The sequence below is a fragment of the Bactrocera dorsalis genome, chromosome 4 (genome assembly GCF_023373825.1).
Source record: "Bactrocera dorsalis isolate Fly_Bdor chromosome 4, ASM2337382v1, whole genome shotgun sequence".
In the NCBI taxonomy this organism is placed as follows: domain Eukaryota; kingdom Metazoa; phylum Arthropoda; class Insecta; order Diptera; family Tephritidae; genus Bactrocera; species Bactrocera dorsalis.
The window spans coordinates 74,512,566-74,530,548 of NC_064306.1; the positions used below are offsets into that span (position 1 = coordinate 74,512,566).

Here is a 17,983-nt window from a genome sequence, read left to right on the forward strand (position 1 = left end):
AGTGCAAAATTCCGGTATAAATATTGTTACAAAAGTAGTATTAAGTTGTATTTGTATTGCTATATGCATCCCTAATTATGAACAATAGCTGTAGGTATATGGAATAGCATTTGTCTTGTTGTAGACAACTGGCGCCGCGGCTGTCTGCTTGTCGAAACAATAGACATCTGGCGCCACACTGTCTGCTTGTCTACTTAAACAATTGCTGAGTCTGGCGCCGTATATCATTATGTTCTGGTAATTTCCAGACGCAATATTCTAGAAGGACACGTCGGCATCAGCGAGAAGTGCGTGGCTATATAAGCCGTGGCAGCGCCAACGTAATCAATCAGTGCTAAGAGTAAACTGTTATCGTGTAGACGAGTTGTAAAATAAAGAGTTGTTGAATTGAATTAAACAGTGTTTGGTTTTATTCGTCAATCCAGAGATACGAACCTAGCAAAGTAAACTAGTAAGGAGTAAATTCGCAAGAATATGACACACTTTGGATATATTTTGTAGTATTCTTTCAATTGGTATATTTTTAAGAGCGACCCAAAAGCCAGATTGAGGAGCAACACTATTTCAACACTATTTTTAAAAAGCCGCCATATTTTTATAACCGAATGCTCTTCCGAAATTGTGCTATTATTGACCTAACAAATGAAAAGGTAACTTGCGAAAAGAATTGAATTCTCATGCAAGTGAAATTTCAATATATTATGCGTTAAAGTTCAAAAGTACACTTTGAACACGTTTTTAAAATAAATAATTCTCATTACAGTACTCTATTTAATTTTTTGTAAACGAGGTATAATATGGCGACTATTTTATTATTGTACACAAACTATTTCATTGATATGGCAATACGGAATCTATTTTTTTCATTTCTGTAAATATACAGAATTGTTGTGTGGTTTATTTAATTGAAAAATCGGAAAAAATGGAGTTAGATTGGCAAAATGGTTTTCAACAAATAAAAGAGCGAGGACTTTACTTACTGCAGTCAGAAAAGTGGTCTGATTGTAAATTTCTTGTTGGGGCTGCCCCAAATCAACGCATTCTTTGTGGACACAAACTAATTTTAGCAATGTCCTCACCTGTTTTTGAAAGGATGTTTTATGGTAACCTTCCAGATGAGAGTGATCCTATTTTAATACCTGATGTTCAACCCGATGCCTTTCAAGCTATGTTAGAGTATATATATTCAGATCGCATCAGCATAAGCTCCTTTGATAAGGCGTGTGAATTGTGTTATGTTGCAAAGAAGTATATGCTGCCATATGTAGTAGAGCAATGCACCCATTTTCTCTGGGCAGATTTAAGTCCCAAAAATGCTTGCCGTGCATATGAATTTGCTAAATTATTTGATGAACCACGTTTAATGCAGAGTAGTATGAGTGTAAGTAATATATATTTTAATTAAATCAAATGTACATTTAATTATTTTTTAGATTATAGCAGCAAATACACGTGATGTGCTAGCTGATCCCAGTTTTGTTGATATAGAAATCTCAACATTAATGGCTATTCTTGATCAAGACCGATTGAATATTACGTCTGAGTTGGAACTGTTTAATGCTTTAGTGAAATATGCTTCTGAGCGCGCACTTTTTGTTGAAAACGAAGTTATGCCGATGACGCCATCCTCATCGTTAGATAAGGGATCATTGCAACAATCTTTTGATATAGACAATAACACATCCGAAGTTGTAGAGATTAAAATGGAGCCAGACGACTCCAGCCTTGTTCATAGTCGACAAGAAAACTCCTCTGATACGTCTCATTTAGTGGAAGACGTGGTTGTCGTAGAAAACGATACTTCCACTACGTATGAAGAAAAAAATGGGCATAATAATGCGTCATCGACAGAAATAAGCATGATTGCGTCATTTTCTTGTCAAAATAATGAAATTGATGAAGCTCTTATACGCCAAGCTGTTCAGAAGATACGTTTTCTTACACTCACACCTCAGCAATTTGCTGAAGGTCCTGCGCGGTCTAAGCTTCTCAAACAGAATGAAGCTCTAGCAATTCTTATTAAAATTTCAAGTCCAACTATTAATGACTGTCCCATGCCCGAAGGTTTCTGCAGCTCGAGAACAAGTCGGGAATATTATGAATCGCGAAGCCAACGAGATTTACCATCATACCATCGGCCCACCCCATCAAATGGTCCGGCAGTATTTGCTCCATTTGAAACTTTCACGGGGAATACAGCTTCTGTTGTAACAACTACTCCGCAGGCATCTTCAAATAACGTAAGTACTTTCCAAGGTGGTAGTGACTCTGATTTAACTACAAACGACACTCGACGTTCATACTGTGTTCGTACGCTAAATCAGCAATTTGACTATAGAAATACCAGTGTTACCGATTGCGGACTAACATTTCAAGTGGATAGTAATATATGGATAACAGGTTTGTTAAATCACTAATGCATATTTTTAAATACCGTTAACAAGATTATATACATATATACAGGGGTGCAAGTACCGACTCAGGTTCTGTGTGGAGAGCTTATGAATTCGGCCGGTTTTTCCGAGAGATATACAGAAATTCTCTACGCACATATTCAAGACATCCAAGGATCGAGACTTACGTACACACATTGTACGTCGCGTGTTAGATATGATTCTTTGCTAGAAATAACGTTTGACCGCCCTGTTTATGTTTATCGAAATTTAATATATAAGGTGTATGTAGTTTTCAACAAAGTTGGTTGGTATCCAATGTACACTTGCGTACCAGATGTTGTCTGTAACAGGGTAAAATTTATGTTCAATGTAGGCAATCCAAGTGAATCAGTTAGAGACGGACTAATTCGAGCTATAGTTTTTTCTACACCTCAAGAACAGTCCAGATGTGTTATGGAATAAGTTTTTTCGTTTTACATATTATATATTAATTTATATTATTTCTTTTTTATTACAGCTGTTGCATACATATTTACATATAAGTATACATACAATAATACACCTTTTTAATTACCTTAAATTAAAGTAAGGAATGTATAACAAACAATCAAAATATATATATATATATGTATATGCATGTCTTCTTCTATAAAAATAAAAAATAGATTGCACGTTTAGTTCAAGGTAAACTCCAACTCCTTTTAGTAAAATACAGCACACTGCGTCCAGTTTGGTCCAAATTAAAAGTTAAAATAATAAGTAATGAGGAAAAGTCAAGGAGAGGTAATCACATACGTGTATTAATAAATTAATATTTATGTAAATACGTATAAACAAGCAATATTTAATGCACATGCATATATATTGATATATGATGCATATAAAATATGATTTTACAGTAATTGAAATTAGATCTGCTAGTTTCCAATTGATAAAATAAAAGGAAAAATATTGGGTGTATAGCGTAATACAGACAAAACAAAACACCGACAATTCCAAATACCGACAAATCAAGAAACCAACAATTCAAAATACGGACAGAAGAAATTTTAAAGTAACGTACATTTACAAAAAAAGGTTAATATGGTACTAACCGAATGTTAAATTTCTGAATTTTAGTTAAGTAATTAAAAACAAAAAACAAAACTATGTTTTTTTTTTATTAAAGGTGGCGTTGTACGTTCGAGGGTTTGCGGCCTTCGGCCTCCGTCTACGAACACGCTCAGGATCTTAACCCTTAGTCAGGAGAATTCTCTTTCTGGGCTTCGATAGAAATAAGGGCCTTCAAGATAAATATTTTTCATACGTCGGCATTTTGGTTTGTCGCTATTTTAATTTTTCGGTGTTTTGATTTGTCGGTATTTTGATTTAGCTGCATATTTAAATTTTGTCGGTATTTTGATATGTCGGCATTTTGAATTACGATATTTTAAGTGTATCCCCTTCGATAGAAATAAGGGGGTTCAAGATAAATATTTTTCACATGTCGGCATTTTGGTTTGTCGCTATTTTGATTTTTCGCTGTTTTGATTTGTCGGTATTTTGATGTATCGGCATTTTGAATTTCGATATATTAAGTGTATCCCGATAAAATAATTTTCACAAGTCGGTATTTTGATTTTTTGGTGTTTTTATTTTTAGGTATTTTGATTTAGCTGCATATTTGAATTTTGTCGATGTTTTAATGGGTCGTCATTATGAGCTTTGCTATTTTACCTGTACCCCATTTCTTGCGTATTCTTATATGTATACGTGTCCATCCTGTGATTATAGTTGTAGCCGCAGAAAACATCATTGATTAATTTGTTTTGAGAAATATTGATACCTTATTTTCATAATTTAATAATATTTACTTAAAGTGTAAATATTCACAACTTTATTCAAATTTCAAAAGTTTTTAAATAAAATCGTTAAAAAAAAGCTAAAATAAATCTGTGGCAGTGCGCCCCCTGACACCTTCTTGCCTTCGATCGTTTAACTTGCTTCGTTCTAGCCGATGAATGAAAAAGTGTAGACTTTGCGACATTGTTTGCACGCATCAAGGAGAAGCAAGCATGAGAGTATGTGTATTTATGAATGTATGTGTGATTGTCATACACATGTACATATGTATGTATATAAATAAGCATTCATAGACCAAAACATATTTTGTTAAAATATTTTAATTATCTCTGTAAGTAAAATATGCTATTAAAGTAAATAAATTGAAATCTGCTAAGATTCCAATTAATAAATCATTATTTTATTCCGCGGTTTTTAGCAATAATCCGCCTTTTTAATTTAAGAGATTTATAAATAAAAATTATCATAGAAATTGACACATAAATCTAAATAGTCATGCGCATCGCTAATTCATCAATGAACATTCGTTGTGTCTATTTATGGCTCTCTGTTATAAGTTTACATAAATTTGCAAAGATACCCATATGCCACATATTGAGCGATATTAATAGTATCAAGTCAACCGGAGAAATTGAAAATCATTGAAAATCATTATTATTCTGTTAGGGGACGTATTTCCGATTTTATATATTTTTGTGTCTCAATCATTGATTTCATGAATTTAATAATATCTTAATTAAATCTCATGGATAGCCGATAAAAGGTCCTAATACTCGGTGCCTGTGGATATAGTCGTCGATTCTTTTCACACTTTCACAAATGTCTTGTCCTCACCAAGTTTGGGTGAAATAACTTGAATGGTTTCTGAGATATGTATCTACTGGGGGAGGGCCACACCTATTTTTTAATGTATTTTTAAACCACAGATGGCAGCCCCTCTTGCATATCCGTGTACCAAATTGTATTTTGCATAAATACTTTGTATATTCGTTTCGTAGTCCCATTGCCAGTTCCATCATTTTAGTCCTTAGTTCATATTTTACGTACCGAACTTTGATAAATTCAGCACATACAAAATATACACAATAATCTGAATGAACCAAACCATTGTAAAACAAACATTATGACAAAAACAACTCCATACATTTGTCCCAGCTATGCACAAACTCCTTTAACCTGTCTTAACACGTTCTACCCGGCGCATTTTTATCTACATATGATTTTATACATTGTGTGCACAAGATTGTCAAGTTCGTATAACGATTCTTTTCTAATTGTCTTGTTTTAGAAAGTACTATAAAAAAATTTTATTTATGTTGAAAACGCCTACAACAAATATAAATTTTTAATTCTCCAATCTATTTTATTTACATGGTCCACGCCGCTAGAAAAATAAATTTGCCTGTGAACCACCAGTGGTCCACTTCACCAGATAAGCACAGTGCTCGTGGACCACCAATGGTTCACGCCGGCTGGAACGTATTAAAAATGCGTTTTATGGAGGTCTTCGATATAAGCCCCCGTGACGGTGACAAACTGAATGAAGTCGTATGAACCCAAACCGGGAGAATATGGCGGCGGTCGTGATGGTGGAAGGGTACTTTTTTCCACCAGATGGGGACGTTTTTTCTGTAATTCGACATAGAGTTAAATCGATCAATCGGCCTAATAGCGATTGTTGTTGTTAACTTGGCTATAACCACGTAAATGGAAGGAAAATATGTCAAATATGATCTGCATATTATCGTTTTAAGTACATACATATGACTACAGTCACTACGGCTCAACAGAATAGGTTCACGATCACCGAGGTAAACAATCGAAATTATGTGAACCTATTCAGTTGGTCAGTAGTGTATATCCAATTTATTTATATACACATTTTTTATTAGGATAAAACAAAAAAAATATTGTAAATAGAGTGCAAAATTATTTACAGAGTATTTGTCTATTGAAAAGAAACCAATCATGTCAGTTATTTTCCAAAGTTGTTACATTTAGAGGATGCATATTCCGCGTCTTCACAAGTAAGTGTATTTTCATCAAATACTTTGTCTTCCCCGCATGTGATCAAACGTGGATACCCTTCAACGCATGTTATTAAACGATGACAATCACCTTGAACAGGGAAACGTGGGAACGGCCAAAAGCGTGCAGCTGGGGATCCGGAATCAACTTTGGTTGGACATTTGAAACCAACGACAGCTGTATAAAATAAATGTGTTTTACCTGAATTTTCAGATATTTGATAACCTACCTTCTGGATTGCAAATATCTAATAGTTGGTCGGGCCAGTTACAACCATGAATTCTATCATCATAAGCTAATCCTGCATCGCATTCCTGCTCGATTGGCTCACCGAATGCGCACTTTATATATGTAGTGGTGCACTCTTTTGATACAGGGTAAATACCGAACTGATAATCACAACCAGGTGTTGTTATCGGTGTCGCTATAATCAAAAAAAGGTTAATTTATTTACTTATAATATAAAAGTGAATAACACTTACGATCCCATTTTCGCCCCTTACAATCAACAGCCCAGTTATAATTGCAATGATTATGTACTGAACCTTTCCCATCGAACAAGAGGCCGTTTTCACAGGTTTCCAAAGTCAAAGTACCATTTGTACATAGAAAAAATTGATCACACCGCTCAGTGTGAGCATATGCCTGTTCACCTATCTTTTCCGGGCACTCGGATGTTTGAATGGGACCGCCATGACCTTCAATAACAGTATGAAATGCGCACAAATATATAATAATTGATTAATTAATAATACTTATACTTTTTGAAAATTTCTGTTTCATTCAACTATTTTTGGAATTTGTATATGCAACATTAAATACAATAAAAATGTACATACATACATATATAGTCTATATATATATATAAAAAAAAGTTGTGTTAGTTACACCATTTATAACTCAAGAACGGCTGAACCGATTTGGCTGGAAATTGGTGGGAAGGTAGCTTAGGACATAGGGGTTTTATCTCTTTATGTTAAAATTCCATACAATTCATAAATACATTTGTTCAAAATTCATGTAAGAATCATTTGAAAATGATTGGTTCACCAAAAATGTTATACCTTCTTAACTAATAGTCATAATATTAATAATAGAAACCACTTGGATGGTATTAGTAGTACTAACAATGTATCAACCACAGTAAAACGTGGATGGGTCCTCTAGTATAATATTTTTTTTTTTAATATCTTGTTGTTGTACCAGGGAAAATAAATACATATACGTTCTCTGGTTGTACCTATCCGGCTTGATCAAGATTTGATGGTTTCAATCTAAGATTAGGTGGTGGACTCGGTACAAATATATGTAAGTGTGTACAGATTAATTTCCCTGAGACATCCCTACAGCTATGTAGGTGTTTAGGTTTATTTCACGGATTTCGCGTTCTTTTGTATGTCAGTAATTTCTTTAGTAATGTAATATATGTATGTATGTGCTTAGGAAAATATTTTAGAAATACATACATACATACATACATAAATATATCTTTTAATTATATAAAAAAATTTCCAATTTGTCTATATTTTTTGTAATTTTTTTACTGAAAAGCCATTACATAGCAACAGGTGATAAATTGCTTAAAAGTAAAAAACAGGTTTTTTTGTGGTAATTGAGGAAAAGTCATATTTTGCAATACAGCAAACGAATTCATGGTATTTAAAAGGTATAGACAAATATATACATATGAATATACATATGTATGTACATGCCAAAGCATGCCGCGAACATTAAAATCATAGAAACTGGTACATACGCACGTTACAACTCATAACCCCTATGCGTAAGAAAGTGATGAGCAATCACACATATATACATACGTATAAGAGTTTTAGGCCAATTCGGCCTGAAGAAACTTTAACAGAAATATCTGGTAGAGCCCTCCGGCAATTAACGTATTATTTAACCGATACATATATGGCTTGCATGTATGTATGCATAAATAGATATATTATGCATTTATTAAAGTATTGTAAGTACATATGTAAGTGTTTGTACATACATATAGATGAAACATTCAATGGTAATTTATTATACATATTTCCCACCTTAACTTTTTTTATACTACATATATCTCAAAATGAACAAATACAACCACTAATTATGCAAAATTATAACTTTTTCTTTGAAAGGATAAAAATTCTTGTCCTCTGTTGGGAGCTGCGATTATTGTGTTTTGATTTAATAAAGGACACCTTTTTAAACGTGTTTTTTAAAGTTATAGCCAACGAGAAAAAACTTTAACTTCGGCTGCACCGAAGGTAATATACCCTTCACAGGTGCATTTCTTTTAGTAACTATGTGTCCAGTTTGTATGGAAGCTACATACATATATGCTATAGGAATCCGATCTGAATTTTTTCGGATATTATGTTATTACCTTAAGCAGTAATCCACGTCAAATTTCGTGAAGATACCACGTCAAATGCGAAAGTTTTCCATACAAGCCCTTGATTCCGATCGTTCGGCTTGTATGACAACTATATGCTATATATGTGAAGATATATCGTTAAATGAGGAAGTTTCCCATGCAAGCATTTGATTCCGATCATTCAGTTTGTATGATAGCTATATGCTATAGTTACCCGATCTGAACAATTTCATCGTATATTACATTGTCGCCTTAGAAAGTAACTTTTACCAAAAGTTTTCCATACCAAAATGTTAAAGTTTAAGTTTTCCATACAAGAACTTGATTCCGATCGTTCAGTTTGTATGGCAGCTATATGCTTTAGTGGTCCGATATCGGCAGTTCTGAAGAGAAAATGGCGTTTACAAAATTTCAAAACGATATCTTAAAAACTGAGAGACTAGTTCCTATATAAACAGACAGACGGACGGACAGACGGCAGAATCAGGACAGGACAGGCTAAATCGACTCAGTTCAACGTACTGATCATTTATATATGTATATACTTTATAGGGTCTCCGATGCTTCCTTCTGGGTGTTACAAACTTCGTGACAAACTTAATATACCCTCTTCTGTAATTGTATTTTATTACTAATGTGTGTGTGATTTTCCAAGTATTTTGGATAATTAAATTTCTATGCCATTGGTGAAATTATTAGCCTTATAAATCACAATAAATTTTCATATACTGCATATTGTATGCATCAACTTAATGTGTACGTATGTATGTATGCACCTACATTTGTTAGCGGCAATTATTTGAAACCTAGCTACAAAAGAAGTCGTTTTAGTTGTGGTTATGCATACTGTCAAGGTGAACAAGAAAACAGAACAATATATATTTTAACACCTAATAAGAGACACCAAGAAGTATTCTGCAAACATTTTGTACTTTAATTCTTCTTAATCGAATTTCATCCGAGCTATATGTAGATAGTGAGAAAATCAATGCAAGTGCCCAAATATAGTTGTGACACTCATGCCTTGGTTTTAACTATGGATTAGAAAGAATTGAAAATAATGTGAAATCACGATTTTTCACGACAACACAATTGACATAATAACTTCTTTTTGCAGCGGAATGTGAAAAGTATTAAGTGTGTATATTCTCTTAGATGCTCTGATGAATTGCTTTGCGGCTCACAAGGCAAAAGGAAGTTAAGAACAAATAATTGGATTATACGTGCGTTGGCTTCGATCTGCTATATGAAAAAGGTAACCATAGAAATGTTGACATATAATATAATAAAACTTAAACTTTAATAAAATAAACATTCCTTGACAGTAAGCCTACTCACAACCTGAAATTGTATTAGAAATTCTGGTTAAAAAGTACACTATTTATTGACCGATTTCCTATAGGGTGCATACATATGTGTATATGCATGTTCATGAATACATAATATTACTAATAAATTGGTAAAACAGGGTTCTTTCCAAACGCTCATATCAAATGGTCGGAGAATGGCCTTAATTTGAAAGCGAATTTTGAAAGCTCGTTTATTCAACCGGAATTGCTTTGGTTGCCTAAACGGTGGAGTGTGTACAAATATTCATTTATAGGTAGAAAGGTAGATACTTATGTCCAATAACTACAATTAATGATTGGCTAGATCGTACAATATAAGTTTCATGCTCCACTTCACTTGAAAGTGGGTAATGATTATTGCACCTTGTGTATAACAATACTTATTATACTTCCATTCATATTTGCATTTTTATACATACTCACATATGCACTCATAAAATCACCTAGTATATACATATGTATATACAAGTGTTATGTAATGTTTCATACTACTTCTTTTCATTCGTAAGTGAACTCTACTCAATTTTATACAAATGTTATACTCAAAAGACTACATATATGTATGTATGTATGCATGTATATACGTATGCTCTGTATGTGCAATAAATACGAATGCATCGTTGAAGTTTTACATAACATCAGTGCCAACCATGTGGCCATATACACACATACATACATTTTACTTATTGATCTATTGCTGTATTACTTTTACTTTCAACCACACATACGTTCGCTTTATGCATGTATGTATGTACATATCGTCGATTTGAAAGGAATCACTTCCATATAAAAATAACTGAAAATATTTATATGTTTTACCTTGCGCTATGACTCCAAATAGGACTAATAAAATACATAAACTTTTTTGCTGCATTACACTATTACTTTAACGTATTATTTATGAAACGATCAAAATTTTTCAAATTTTGAAATTGCGTAACTGTAAATAGCTGCTTTGATGTAGCGAGACCGGAACGTGTTTGCTCAACTGCGATTCGATCTTAACTGAATATGTTTGGTCACAGTACCTCAAAAAGCTGAATATCTTTGAATATGAAGAAATGTTAAACCACTTCGCAGTTAAGTAGGAACGTGATTTTAGATATTTTATATACACTCATTTGATATACTCGCGAGCTTGTTTATAAATAAAACTTTGCCCTATTGCTGTTTTGTTGTATACAATGTAAAAAGCGATAGGAAAGCTTTTACCTATTAAACATGGTTAGACCTTAAAATCCCAAAGGAACAAAACAGTTCAATCTAATACTAAAATGCCTTTGCCTTTGCCTTTGCCTTTAATTGATGTTACATACATACATATGTATGTACATCCACAGTAAACGAATTTGTTTATTACAGTTTTTAGTTAATATCAAATTTTGTGGAAAAACTCCATTTTGAGATATATGTATACTTCCTCTTAAGTATACATATGTCATCTGAATAAAATATTTTGTGTACAAGGAACCTTTTAGCTTTGAACCTTAATTGGTCGAATTTAAAAAAATGTTTGCTGGAAACTGTTGCAACTAATCGAAGCTTTATTTCCGACACATGATTCAATAGCTTATTCTTCTTTACTGGCGTAGACACCGCTTACGCGATTATAGCTGAGTTAACAACAGCGCGCCAGTCGTTTCTTCTTTTCGCTACATGGCGCCTATTGGAGATTCCAAGCGAAGCCAGGTCCTTCTCCACCTGGCCTTTCCAATGGAATGGAGGTTTTCCTCTTCCTCTGCTCCCCCGGCGGATACTGCGTCGATAATTTTCAGAGATGGAGTGTTTTCGTACATTCGGACAACATGACCTAGCCAGCGTAGCTCCTGCCTTTTAATTCGCTGAACTATGTCAATGTCATCGTATATCGTATATGTCAACCGTTCCATCAAATACGATATTCGCCGTGGGGTGTGCGCACGATAGGGAGTGGCCTCGTCTGAAACCTCGTTTGGTATCGAACGGCTCGGAGAGGTCCTTCCCGAACCTGACGAAACTTTTGGTGTTGTTCAACGTCAGTTGCGGAGATACCAAATTCAGACATCGTGGCATAAAGACAGCTGCTTTTCATGCTGTTCAATATCTTATGTTTGTGGGGCTCGAACTTTCAAAAAAATTATGTGAATAATTCAAAATTATAATGCTCTTGATAGACCATTAATTCGAACATTTATTTCTCTTGTTTGTAGATTGTAGCTGCCGCTGCCGCCAAAGCTCACTTCTAAACTACTTGTTCAAAAACTTAATCATCATAGCAAACAGTATTCAAAAAACCGTTTTGTCATTAAGTAGATCGTTAAATAAATACTTGAATGAGACTTTTTTGTCTTATTAACTTTCAAGTCTGGTGTGTTAAAATAAACGATTTGCTTCAGTTAAATTTGACAAAAGTTTGAAGATCTCATATTAGTTATAAAGGACATAGTATTGACCCAATTTTATCTAATTTTTGCCAATACTACATACAATTAAAAGGCCATATGCTAATATGCTCTCTAAAATGCTCTCAAGGTTTCATGAGGGTTCCGCACATATAATACAATCACCAATCATATGAAGCAAAATCAGCCGGGTGTTCGAAAATCCTAATATTAGTGGTATCGGCTAATGATAGGTCAAGTTTTCGCCCAATTTTATCCATTTTAGGCACAAAGACACACTGTTATTAGTAAAACAAGCACTCTCAATTTTATTAAGATAACTCACACATTGACCGCTATTTTCGGTCAAAAGTCAACTATAATTACTGGGGTGCGCGTATTCAGTACATAGGGGCTTGAACAAATTTGGTTCGATTTGGACAATTTTTGGTCATAAGGTGGCATACTTCAAGAGCACCATTCGTGCAAAGTTTTATATATACTCGTACTTATGTATGTTATTTGCTTCTTTATTTGTATACCGGAAAGCGAAAGAATCAAAAGGAATTTAAAATTGTGTAATATGTTCGAAGTAGGTGTGGCTGTAGTCAGATTTTTCTCATTTTCACGCTATGACATAAAACACACTATGAAAATAATATCATATACTAAATTTGGTTGAAATAATTTGAGTAATTACCGAGATACATATGTAATTTCACCTTAAAGAGGGCGTTGCCACGCCCATTGTACAATTTTGACATCGCTTCTTATAAAACTGTATCCATACCATATCAGTATAAAAATTTAATGTCTCTGGAGTTTTTGGTTATTTATTTAACGCGCTTTAGTAGATTTTAACAAAGTCGTTATGTGGGGAGTGCGCGCAGTTATGATAATTTTCACACGGTCCGTAGGGGTTCTCAAGTTACCACTTGCATGGACGGACAGTCAGACAGTCACTCGGGCTTAAACTCATCTCATTGTTCTGATCATTTGTATATATTTAACCCATATCCTCTTGTTAAGAATGATCCGTAGAATATTTCCCGGATAGGCGATTTTTACGTTTATTTTGCTCTATTGTGTAAACTCAATGCTTCCTCTGGTTATTCAACATATTCATTATTTTCTCTCCAATGCCATGCTTAATAAATTAAATTATGTGATTATTAAGAGGTTGTGATTGTAATTTCTTCAAATTTACTTATTTCGACCTATGAAATTTTGAGTAGAGATCGTAAAAAAAACAAATTTTTTGAACATGAAAACAATAAAAAAAACTAAAAACTTAGTTATTTGATTATTTCACATAACTTTTAAGTTAATTTGAAAAAAGTCTGCATATAAAAGTTGCAGGTCTTTTAGAGATAAACCATTTTTAAACCTTAAAAACTCAACCACGCCCCTCTTTAACATTTTCAAAACCTAAAGCACTAGTCTATAATAAGGTTCATTTTTTACCAACAGCTGATCTTATTGAATATTTTCGTAGCCAACCTCACACTTATCCGATTTACGATGTAAAAAAAATATTTAATTGTTTGAAAAAGTTTTGGTTTGCTGCCTTATCGAAGATGGTAGATCGAAATTAGCATTTTCGGCATATTTTACTAGTTTATTTTCAAAAGGGTAAACATTATTTTGGAAAATTTCCTTCCAGTAATTTCGATTTTGAGGATGCACCACGTCCAGGAAGTACTCTTGAAATTGGTGAGATTGTTGAAAGATTAAATTTGTCTAATGCAACACCATATTAAACATCTAAGCATCTTATGGATTCCACAGGTTCTTACAGAATGAAATTTGGTTCGTCACATCAATGACAGTGATTTGCTTATCAAACGTTAAAGAAATTATCAATTTTTGAAGCGTATTGTTCCACTTCTTAGGCCGATAATCGAAGGGTATCTTTTAGCTGGGATTTCAAAGAAATTCTGAAGTGTATTGGGATCAACTGGGCAAGTTGAGTGGTGCTTACAAGGATAAACAATTTTATGAGCATGGAATCAATCTCTGATCTCTGCCCGAAGCATGACAAAAGGTATTGGATCAAAATGAAGAATATAAACTTTCATAAAATATTTTACACAACAAAAATTTGCACTAAAAAATGAGATTACTTGGTGAACGACCAAAAAAGTCATATGTATTTGCTTGGATCAAAACATCAACAGTAAAGGCGCGTTCAAAATTTCTATGTGACGGGGCATCTCGACAGGATGAAAGCTATGTCTTACTAACTATAAAATCTATTGCTATTGCCATTGCCAAATCTGTAAGTGGGCATTTGTTATCATAACATAATCATTTGCGCAAAGGTGTAGCGTAGGTAGGTTCGAACTGATGTAGCGCATGCTTTAAGCTCTTCAAAAATTTATTTTATCACATTGCGAAATGCCGTTTCAAACGTCGTTGTTGTTGTTGTGGCGGCAGATTCTGCCAATTTGACACTGTTTGGCCGAATAAAAGTCCGGGTCTGTTCCACTTACCACTTACGTAGGTTTTCCGCCTTTCTTTTCACTAAATTTTCCCAAATATTGGAGCGGTTCGGCTACCTGACACTTATAGCGTATTGCACACATTTCTTAGAAGGAATTACCATTAGTGTGGTTGATAATTTGTTTGTTTAGAATACCCGCTAAACCCGTAATTTTTTTATTCCATCATTTTTTCTGAAATTAATTAGTTACAATTCTTGTTTTCATCACAAAATGCTTTATATAAGAACGTTACACTCAAAACTTCAAACCGCTATGACGAAAAATAGCATATACGATATATACAATACCCTGAAGAAAGTTGTTACTTTTCTGCTATTTGCTATTGTGATCGTGATTCACAGGTTCGAACTGCTATCGTAAATCACAGGTTCGAACTGCGCTCACAGTTTCGAACTGCGATCGCAATCGCAGTTCATAGAAGCGACTGCTATTTATAAAAAGTGATCGCAATTGCGATTTGCGATTTTTCAATCACAGTGAAAAAATCACCGGTAGTGAAATATCGCTCATCACTAATAGGCACGCCAATACAGTTAGTAAGACATAGATTTTACCCTGTCGAGATGCCCCGTAATGCACCGAGGTGGCAATGACAGCGAATTCGTTCATTTTTATTTCCCTTTATAACAATAGAACAGCTGATTATGTTTTGATTCACTTTAATTGATTAAAACAAACCCATATATAAGTATTTTGAAATCAAAGATTTGATTTAAATAGTTCGATAATAGATCGCTGATTTTTAATAATTATTCATATTTAAATTATTTAACTAATATCAATTTTTGCGAACAAACATGTATTTTTATGAATGGTGATGGCGAATAACATTGAAAAAGCCAGAGTGCTTATAGTAGGAGATTCAGGTATGTTTGTATATTTTCTTTTATTGGTTGCGTTGAACGCAGTGCATTTTATATGCGACATCCTCTTCTAGGAGTTGGAAAAACATGTTTAACACACTTGATAGCACATAGTGAATCGTTAACCCGGCCAGGATGGACTGTCGGATGCAATATAGAAGTCAAGCTTCACGAATATAAGGAGGGGACCCCTCATCAAAAAACGTATTTTATTGAACTGTTTGATATTGGTGGGTCATTAAGCCATAGAAATACGAGAGGTGTGTTTTATACAACTTTACATGGAATTATTCTAGTTCATGACTTAACAAATCGTAAAAGTCAAGAGAATTTACGGGATTGGCTTTTTGAAATCCTTAATAAAGATGGAAAAGACATTAGAAATTTAAGTTGTGACAATACATTTGATCCAGAGCAATTTTTAGGATCGACACAACTTCCCTTGCTGGTAGTTGGTGCAAAGCTAGACTTATCAGAGGAAAAACGGAAATCAAACCAACTTCAAAAAATTGGTTCGATCGGTAAGTAAATTAAATTTAAAGTTTTATTTCTAAAATACATGGACAAAATTACAGCAGAGCATTGTGGTTCGGAAGAAATATGGCTAAATTGTAGAGATTCTCGTAGTTTTGCTGCAGGAACAACTGATGCCGTAAAATTATCTCGTTTTTTCGACCGTGTTATTGAGAAGAAAAATCATTCTCGCGAGCTGCCCAATGCATCCTCAGATAGAAGAAAACATGCAAGTGCGGAAGCTGGGAACAAAATAAGCTCACAATTTACTTGATTAAAAAAAAAACAATAATAAAAGGAGACACTACTATGTATATGTATGTATACTTATGTAAAATGTTACCCTTATCATATCCTTAATAAAAAGTACTTTAGAATGGAGTGTTTGTAATGATCTTTTTTATTTTGTATTATTTGATTTACTTTTTATCGAAAACCTTAGCCTGGAGGCCATTGCATTTGACGTCCTCCGAGAAAATGCAGATGCAAATGATAAACAGATTGTGCTCCGTGTTGACCGTTGTTTATAACAACTCTGTAGCCTTTGTCTAATCCTAGATCTTTGGCTACTTTTGCACCTACTAACATAAGATGGCCTAGTAATTGACTGTCATCTCCGCTTGCTTGCGATAGTTGCACGATGGGCTTCCTAGGTATTACAAGAAAGTGTGTAGGTGCCTGAGCATTTATATCATGAAATGCGACGCACTAAAAACAAGAAATTGTAAAACCCATGTAAAAAAAAGTTTATAAGTTAACCTTCTCATCCTCATATATGAAATTGCATGGAATTTCCTTTCGTAAAATTTTTCCGAAAATAGTGTCTTCGGCGGCACCCGCTGTTTGTGCCTTCTCAACTTCACTAGACATTTTCGCAATATTGGTTAAAGGTCGAGGCAAGCTAGAATAAGTCAACATTGAGAGTCAAATATTTAGAATTACAAAAATTTTACCTTTTCCGTAAAACCAAAACTGCACTTGAAACGAGAAAATTCATACGCATGTATGTAGTTCCGAAGTTTTAGCAGAGAACGTAAATTATATGATATACGTTCTCTACCTTTTTTATATTTACGTTCTCTGATAGTGCCCACCAACAGTGCTGCCGTTTCAAAACAGATGTGAACCTAATTAGTCGTTTCCACAAGCTTCTTGTTTACACTCTGATCACATAGAGCGCGACAGACTGCAAGCGACATCTGTCAAATATCAAAATACACACGTTTTTATGGACACTGTTATGCAGTTGTGCAGCTGTCTCAATAACTGTGTACTTAAGAACTTGTGTATTGTAATTTTTGACAAATTCCGCTTGCAGTCTGTCGAGCTCTATGTGTTCAGCACTTAACGCTCTGCGCGACACAACATGGCAGCACGACAGTGAACTGTAAATGGCGTTGTGAATTCATCTACATGAACATTTGTAAGAAGGCAACGACATAACAATGGCCAGCATGTACACAAGACAACACAGCTGTCCATTTTGCATGTACACAATTTCGTTGTGGCCATACTAATACCTTGCACTTCAAAGAAATTCTAATATTTTGTACAAAGTGAAATTTTTTATGCAAAAAATAAGTAAATAGGTAAATTTATTCGTTTTAAATTATCAATTGTTATTACAAATTATATAACGGAGCTATTTTATGCTTTCATTTGTAAAATAACGTCAGGTTTGTCAAAGCTTTGAATAATTTTACATTTAACATATTAGTGGCATCACTCCTCTCTACTGCCAACTTTACTGCCGTCCT

General features: G+C 34.0%; 4 protein-coding genes and 1 long non-coding RNA gene across 8 annotated transcripts; 3 read left to right on the forward strand and 2 right to left on the reverse strand.

Moving 5' to 3' along the window:
- Window positions 1-840: 840 nt before the first annotated feature.
- On the forward strand, window positions 841-3,079 carry LOC105228322 (kelch-like protein 8). 2 transcript variants are annotated; one of them, XM_011208119.4, is made up of 3 exons: window positions 841-1,381; window positions 1,434-2,400; window positions 2,445-3,079. In XM_011208119.4, exons 1-3 carry the CDS (start codon window positions 923-925, stop codon window positions 2,606-2,608), a joined length of 1,590 nt encoding a protein of 529 aa, XP_011206421.1. In that variant the 5' UTR covers window positions 841-922; the 3' UTR covers window positions 2,609-3,079. The 2 variants fall into 2 exon arrangements, with proteins under 2 accessions (XP_011206421.1, XP_011206420.1); XM_011208118.4 differs by having other exon boundaries at window positions 844-1,381; window positions 2,464-3,079.
- Window positions 3,080-6,103: 3,024 nt separating this feature from the next.
- LOC105228324 (protein obstructor-E) lies at window positions 6,104-11,089 on the reverse strand. The gene is made up of 4 exons (XM_011208120.4): window positions 10,806-11,089; window positions 6,749-6,964; window positions 6,496-6,690; window positions 6,104-6,443 (listed from the first exon to the last, which is right to left on the reverse strand). The coding sequence occupies exons 1-4, from the start codon at window positions 10,858-10,860 to the stop codon at window positions 6,214-6,216; spliced, it is 696 nt and encodes a 231-aa protein (XP_011206422.1). The 5' UTR covers window positions 10,861-11,089; the 3' UTR covers window positions 6,104-6,213.
- On the forward strand, window positions 9,419-14,744 carry LOC125778423 (uncharacterized). Its single transcript, XR_007422687.1, has 3 exons — window positions 9,419-9,892; window positions 14,010-14,059; window positions 14,135-14,744. It is a non-coding gene; the product is annotated as an uncharacterized LOC125778423 (long non-coding RNA).
- Window positions 14,745-15,459: 715 nt separating this feature from the next.
- On the forward strand, window positions 15,460-16,607 carry LOC105228326 (rab-like protein 3). Of its 3 annotated transcripts, XM_011208125.4 has the most exons (4): window positions 15,463-15,716; window positions 15,788-15,943; window positions 16,010-16,234; window positions 16,289-16,607. In XM_011208125.4, exons 1-4 carry the CDS (start codon window positions 15,662-15,664, stop codon window positions 16,498-16,500), a joined length of 648 nt encoding a protein of 215 aa, XP_011206427.1. In that variant the 5' UTR covers window positions 15,463-15,661; the 3' UTR covers window positions 16,501-16,607. The 3 variants fall into 3 exon arrangements, with proteins under 3 accessions (XP_011206426.1, XP_011206427.1, XP_011206424.1); XM_011208124.4 differs by having other exon boundaries at window positions 15,460-15,716; window positions 15,788-16,234; window positions 16,292-16,607; XM_011208122.4 differs by having other exon boundaries at window positions 15,464-15,716; window positions 15,788-16,234.
- LOC105228325 (adenosine 5'-monophosphoramidase HINT1) lies at window positions 16,604-17,341 on the reverse strand. Its single transcript, XM_011208121.4, has 3 exons — window positions 17,180-17,341; window positions 16,986-17,127; window positions 16,604-16,934 (listed from the first exon to the last, which is right to left on the reverse strand). Exons 1-3 carry the CDS (start codon window positions 17,227-17,229, stop codon window positions 16,665-16,667), a joined length of 462 nt encoding a protein of 153 aa, XP_011206423.1. The 5' UTR covers window positions 17,230-17,341; the 3' UTR covers window positions 16,604-16,664.
- Between the last annotated feature and the right edge of the window lie 642 nt (window positions 17,342-17,983).

Excerpts from the sequence above, each read along its gene's own strand:
- LOC105228322 (XM_011208118.4), top strand. The coding sequence starts at position 923 with ATGGAGTTAGATTGGCAAAATGGTTTTCAACAAATAAAAGAGCGAGGA. Across the intron at positions 1,382-1,433 it reads TAATGCAGAGTAGTATGAGT|ATTATAGCAGCAAATACACG; the intron begins GTAAGTAATATA and ends ATTATTTTTTAG. Across the intron at positions 2,401-2,463 it reads TAGTAATATATGGATAACAG|GGGTGCAAGTACCGACTCAG; the intron begins GTTTGTTAAATC and ends ACATATATACAG.
- LOC105228324 (XM_011208120.4), bottom strand. The coding sequence starts at position 10,860 with ATGCAGCAAAAAAGTTTATGTATTTTATTAGTCCTATTTGGAGTCATA. Across the intron at positions 6,691-6,748 it reads TAAGGGGCGAAAATGGGATC|CGACACCGATAACAACACCT; the intron begins GTAAGTGTTATT and ends TTTTGATTATAG. Across the intron at positions 6,444-6,495 it reads AGATATTTGCAATCCAGAAG|CTGTCGTTGGTTTCAAATGT; the intron begins GTAGGTTATCAA and ends TATTTTATACAG.
- LOC105228326 (XM_011208122.4), top strand. The coding sequence starts at position 15,662 with ATGGTGATGGCGAATAACATTGAAAAAGCCAGAGTGCTTATAGTAGGA. Across the intron at positions 15,717-15,787 it reads GCTTATAGTAGGAGATTCAG|GAGTTGGAAAAACATGTTTA; the intron begins GTATGTTTGTAT and ends ATCCTCTTCTAG. Across the intron at positions 16,235-16,288 it reads TCAAAAAATTGGTTCGATCG|CAGAGCATTGTGGTTCGGAA; the intron begins GTAAGTAAATTA and ends ACAAAATTACAG.
- LOC105228325 (XM_011208121.4), bottom strand. The coding sequence starts at position 17,229 with ATGCGTATGAATTTTCTCGTTTCAAGTGCAGTTTTGGTTTTACGGAAA. Across the intron at positions 17,128-17,179 it reads GTTTTGGTTTTACGGAAAAG|CTTGCCTCGACCTTTAACCA; the intron begins GTAAAATTTTTG and ends GACTTATTCTAG. Across the intron at positions 16,935-16,985 it reads TCATATATGAGGATGAGAAG|TGCGTCGCATTTCATGATAT; the intron begins GTTAACTTATAA and ends TCTTGTTTTTAG.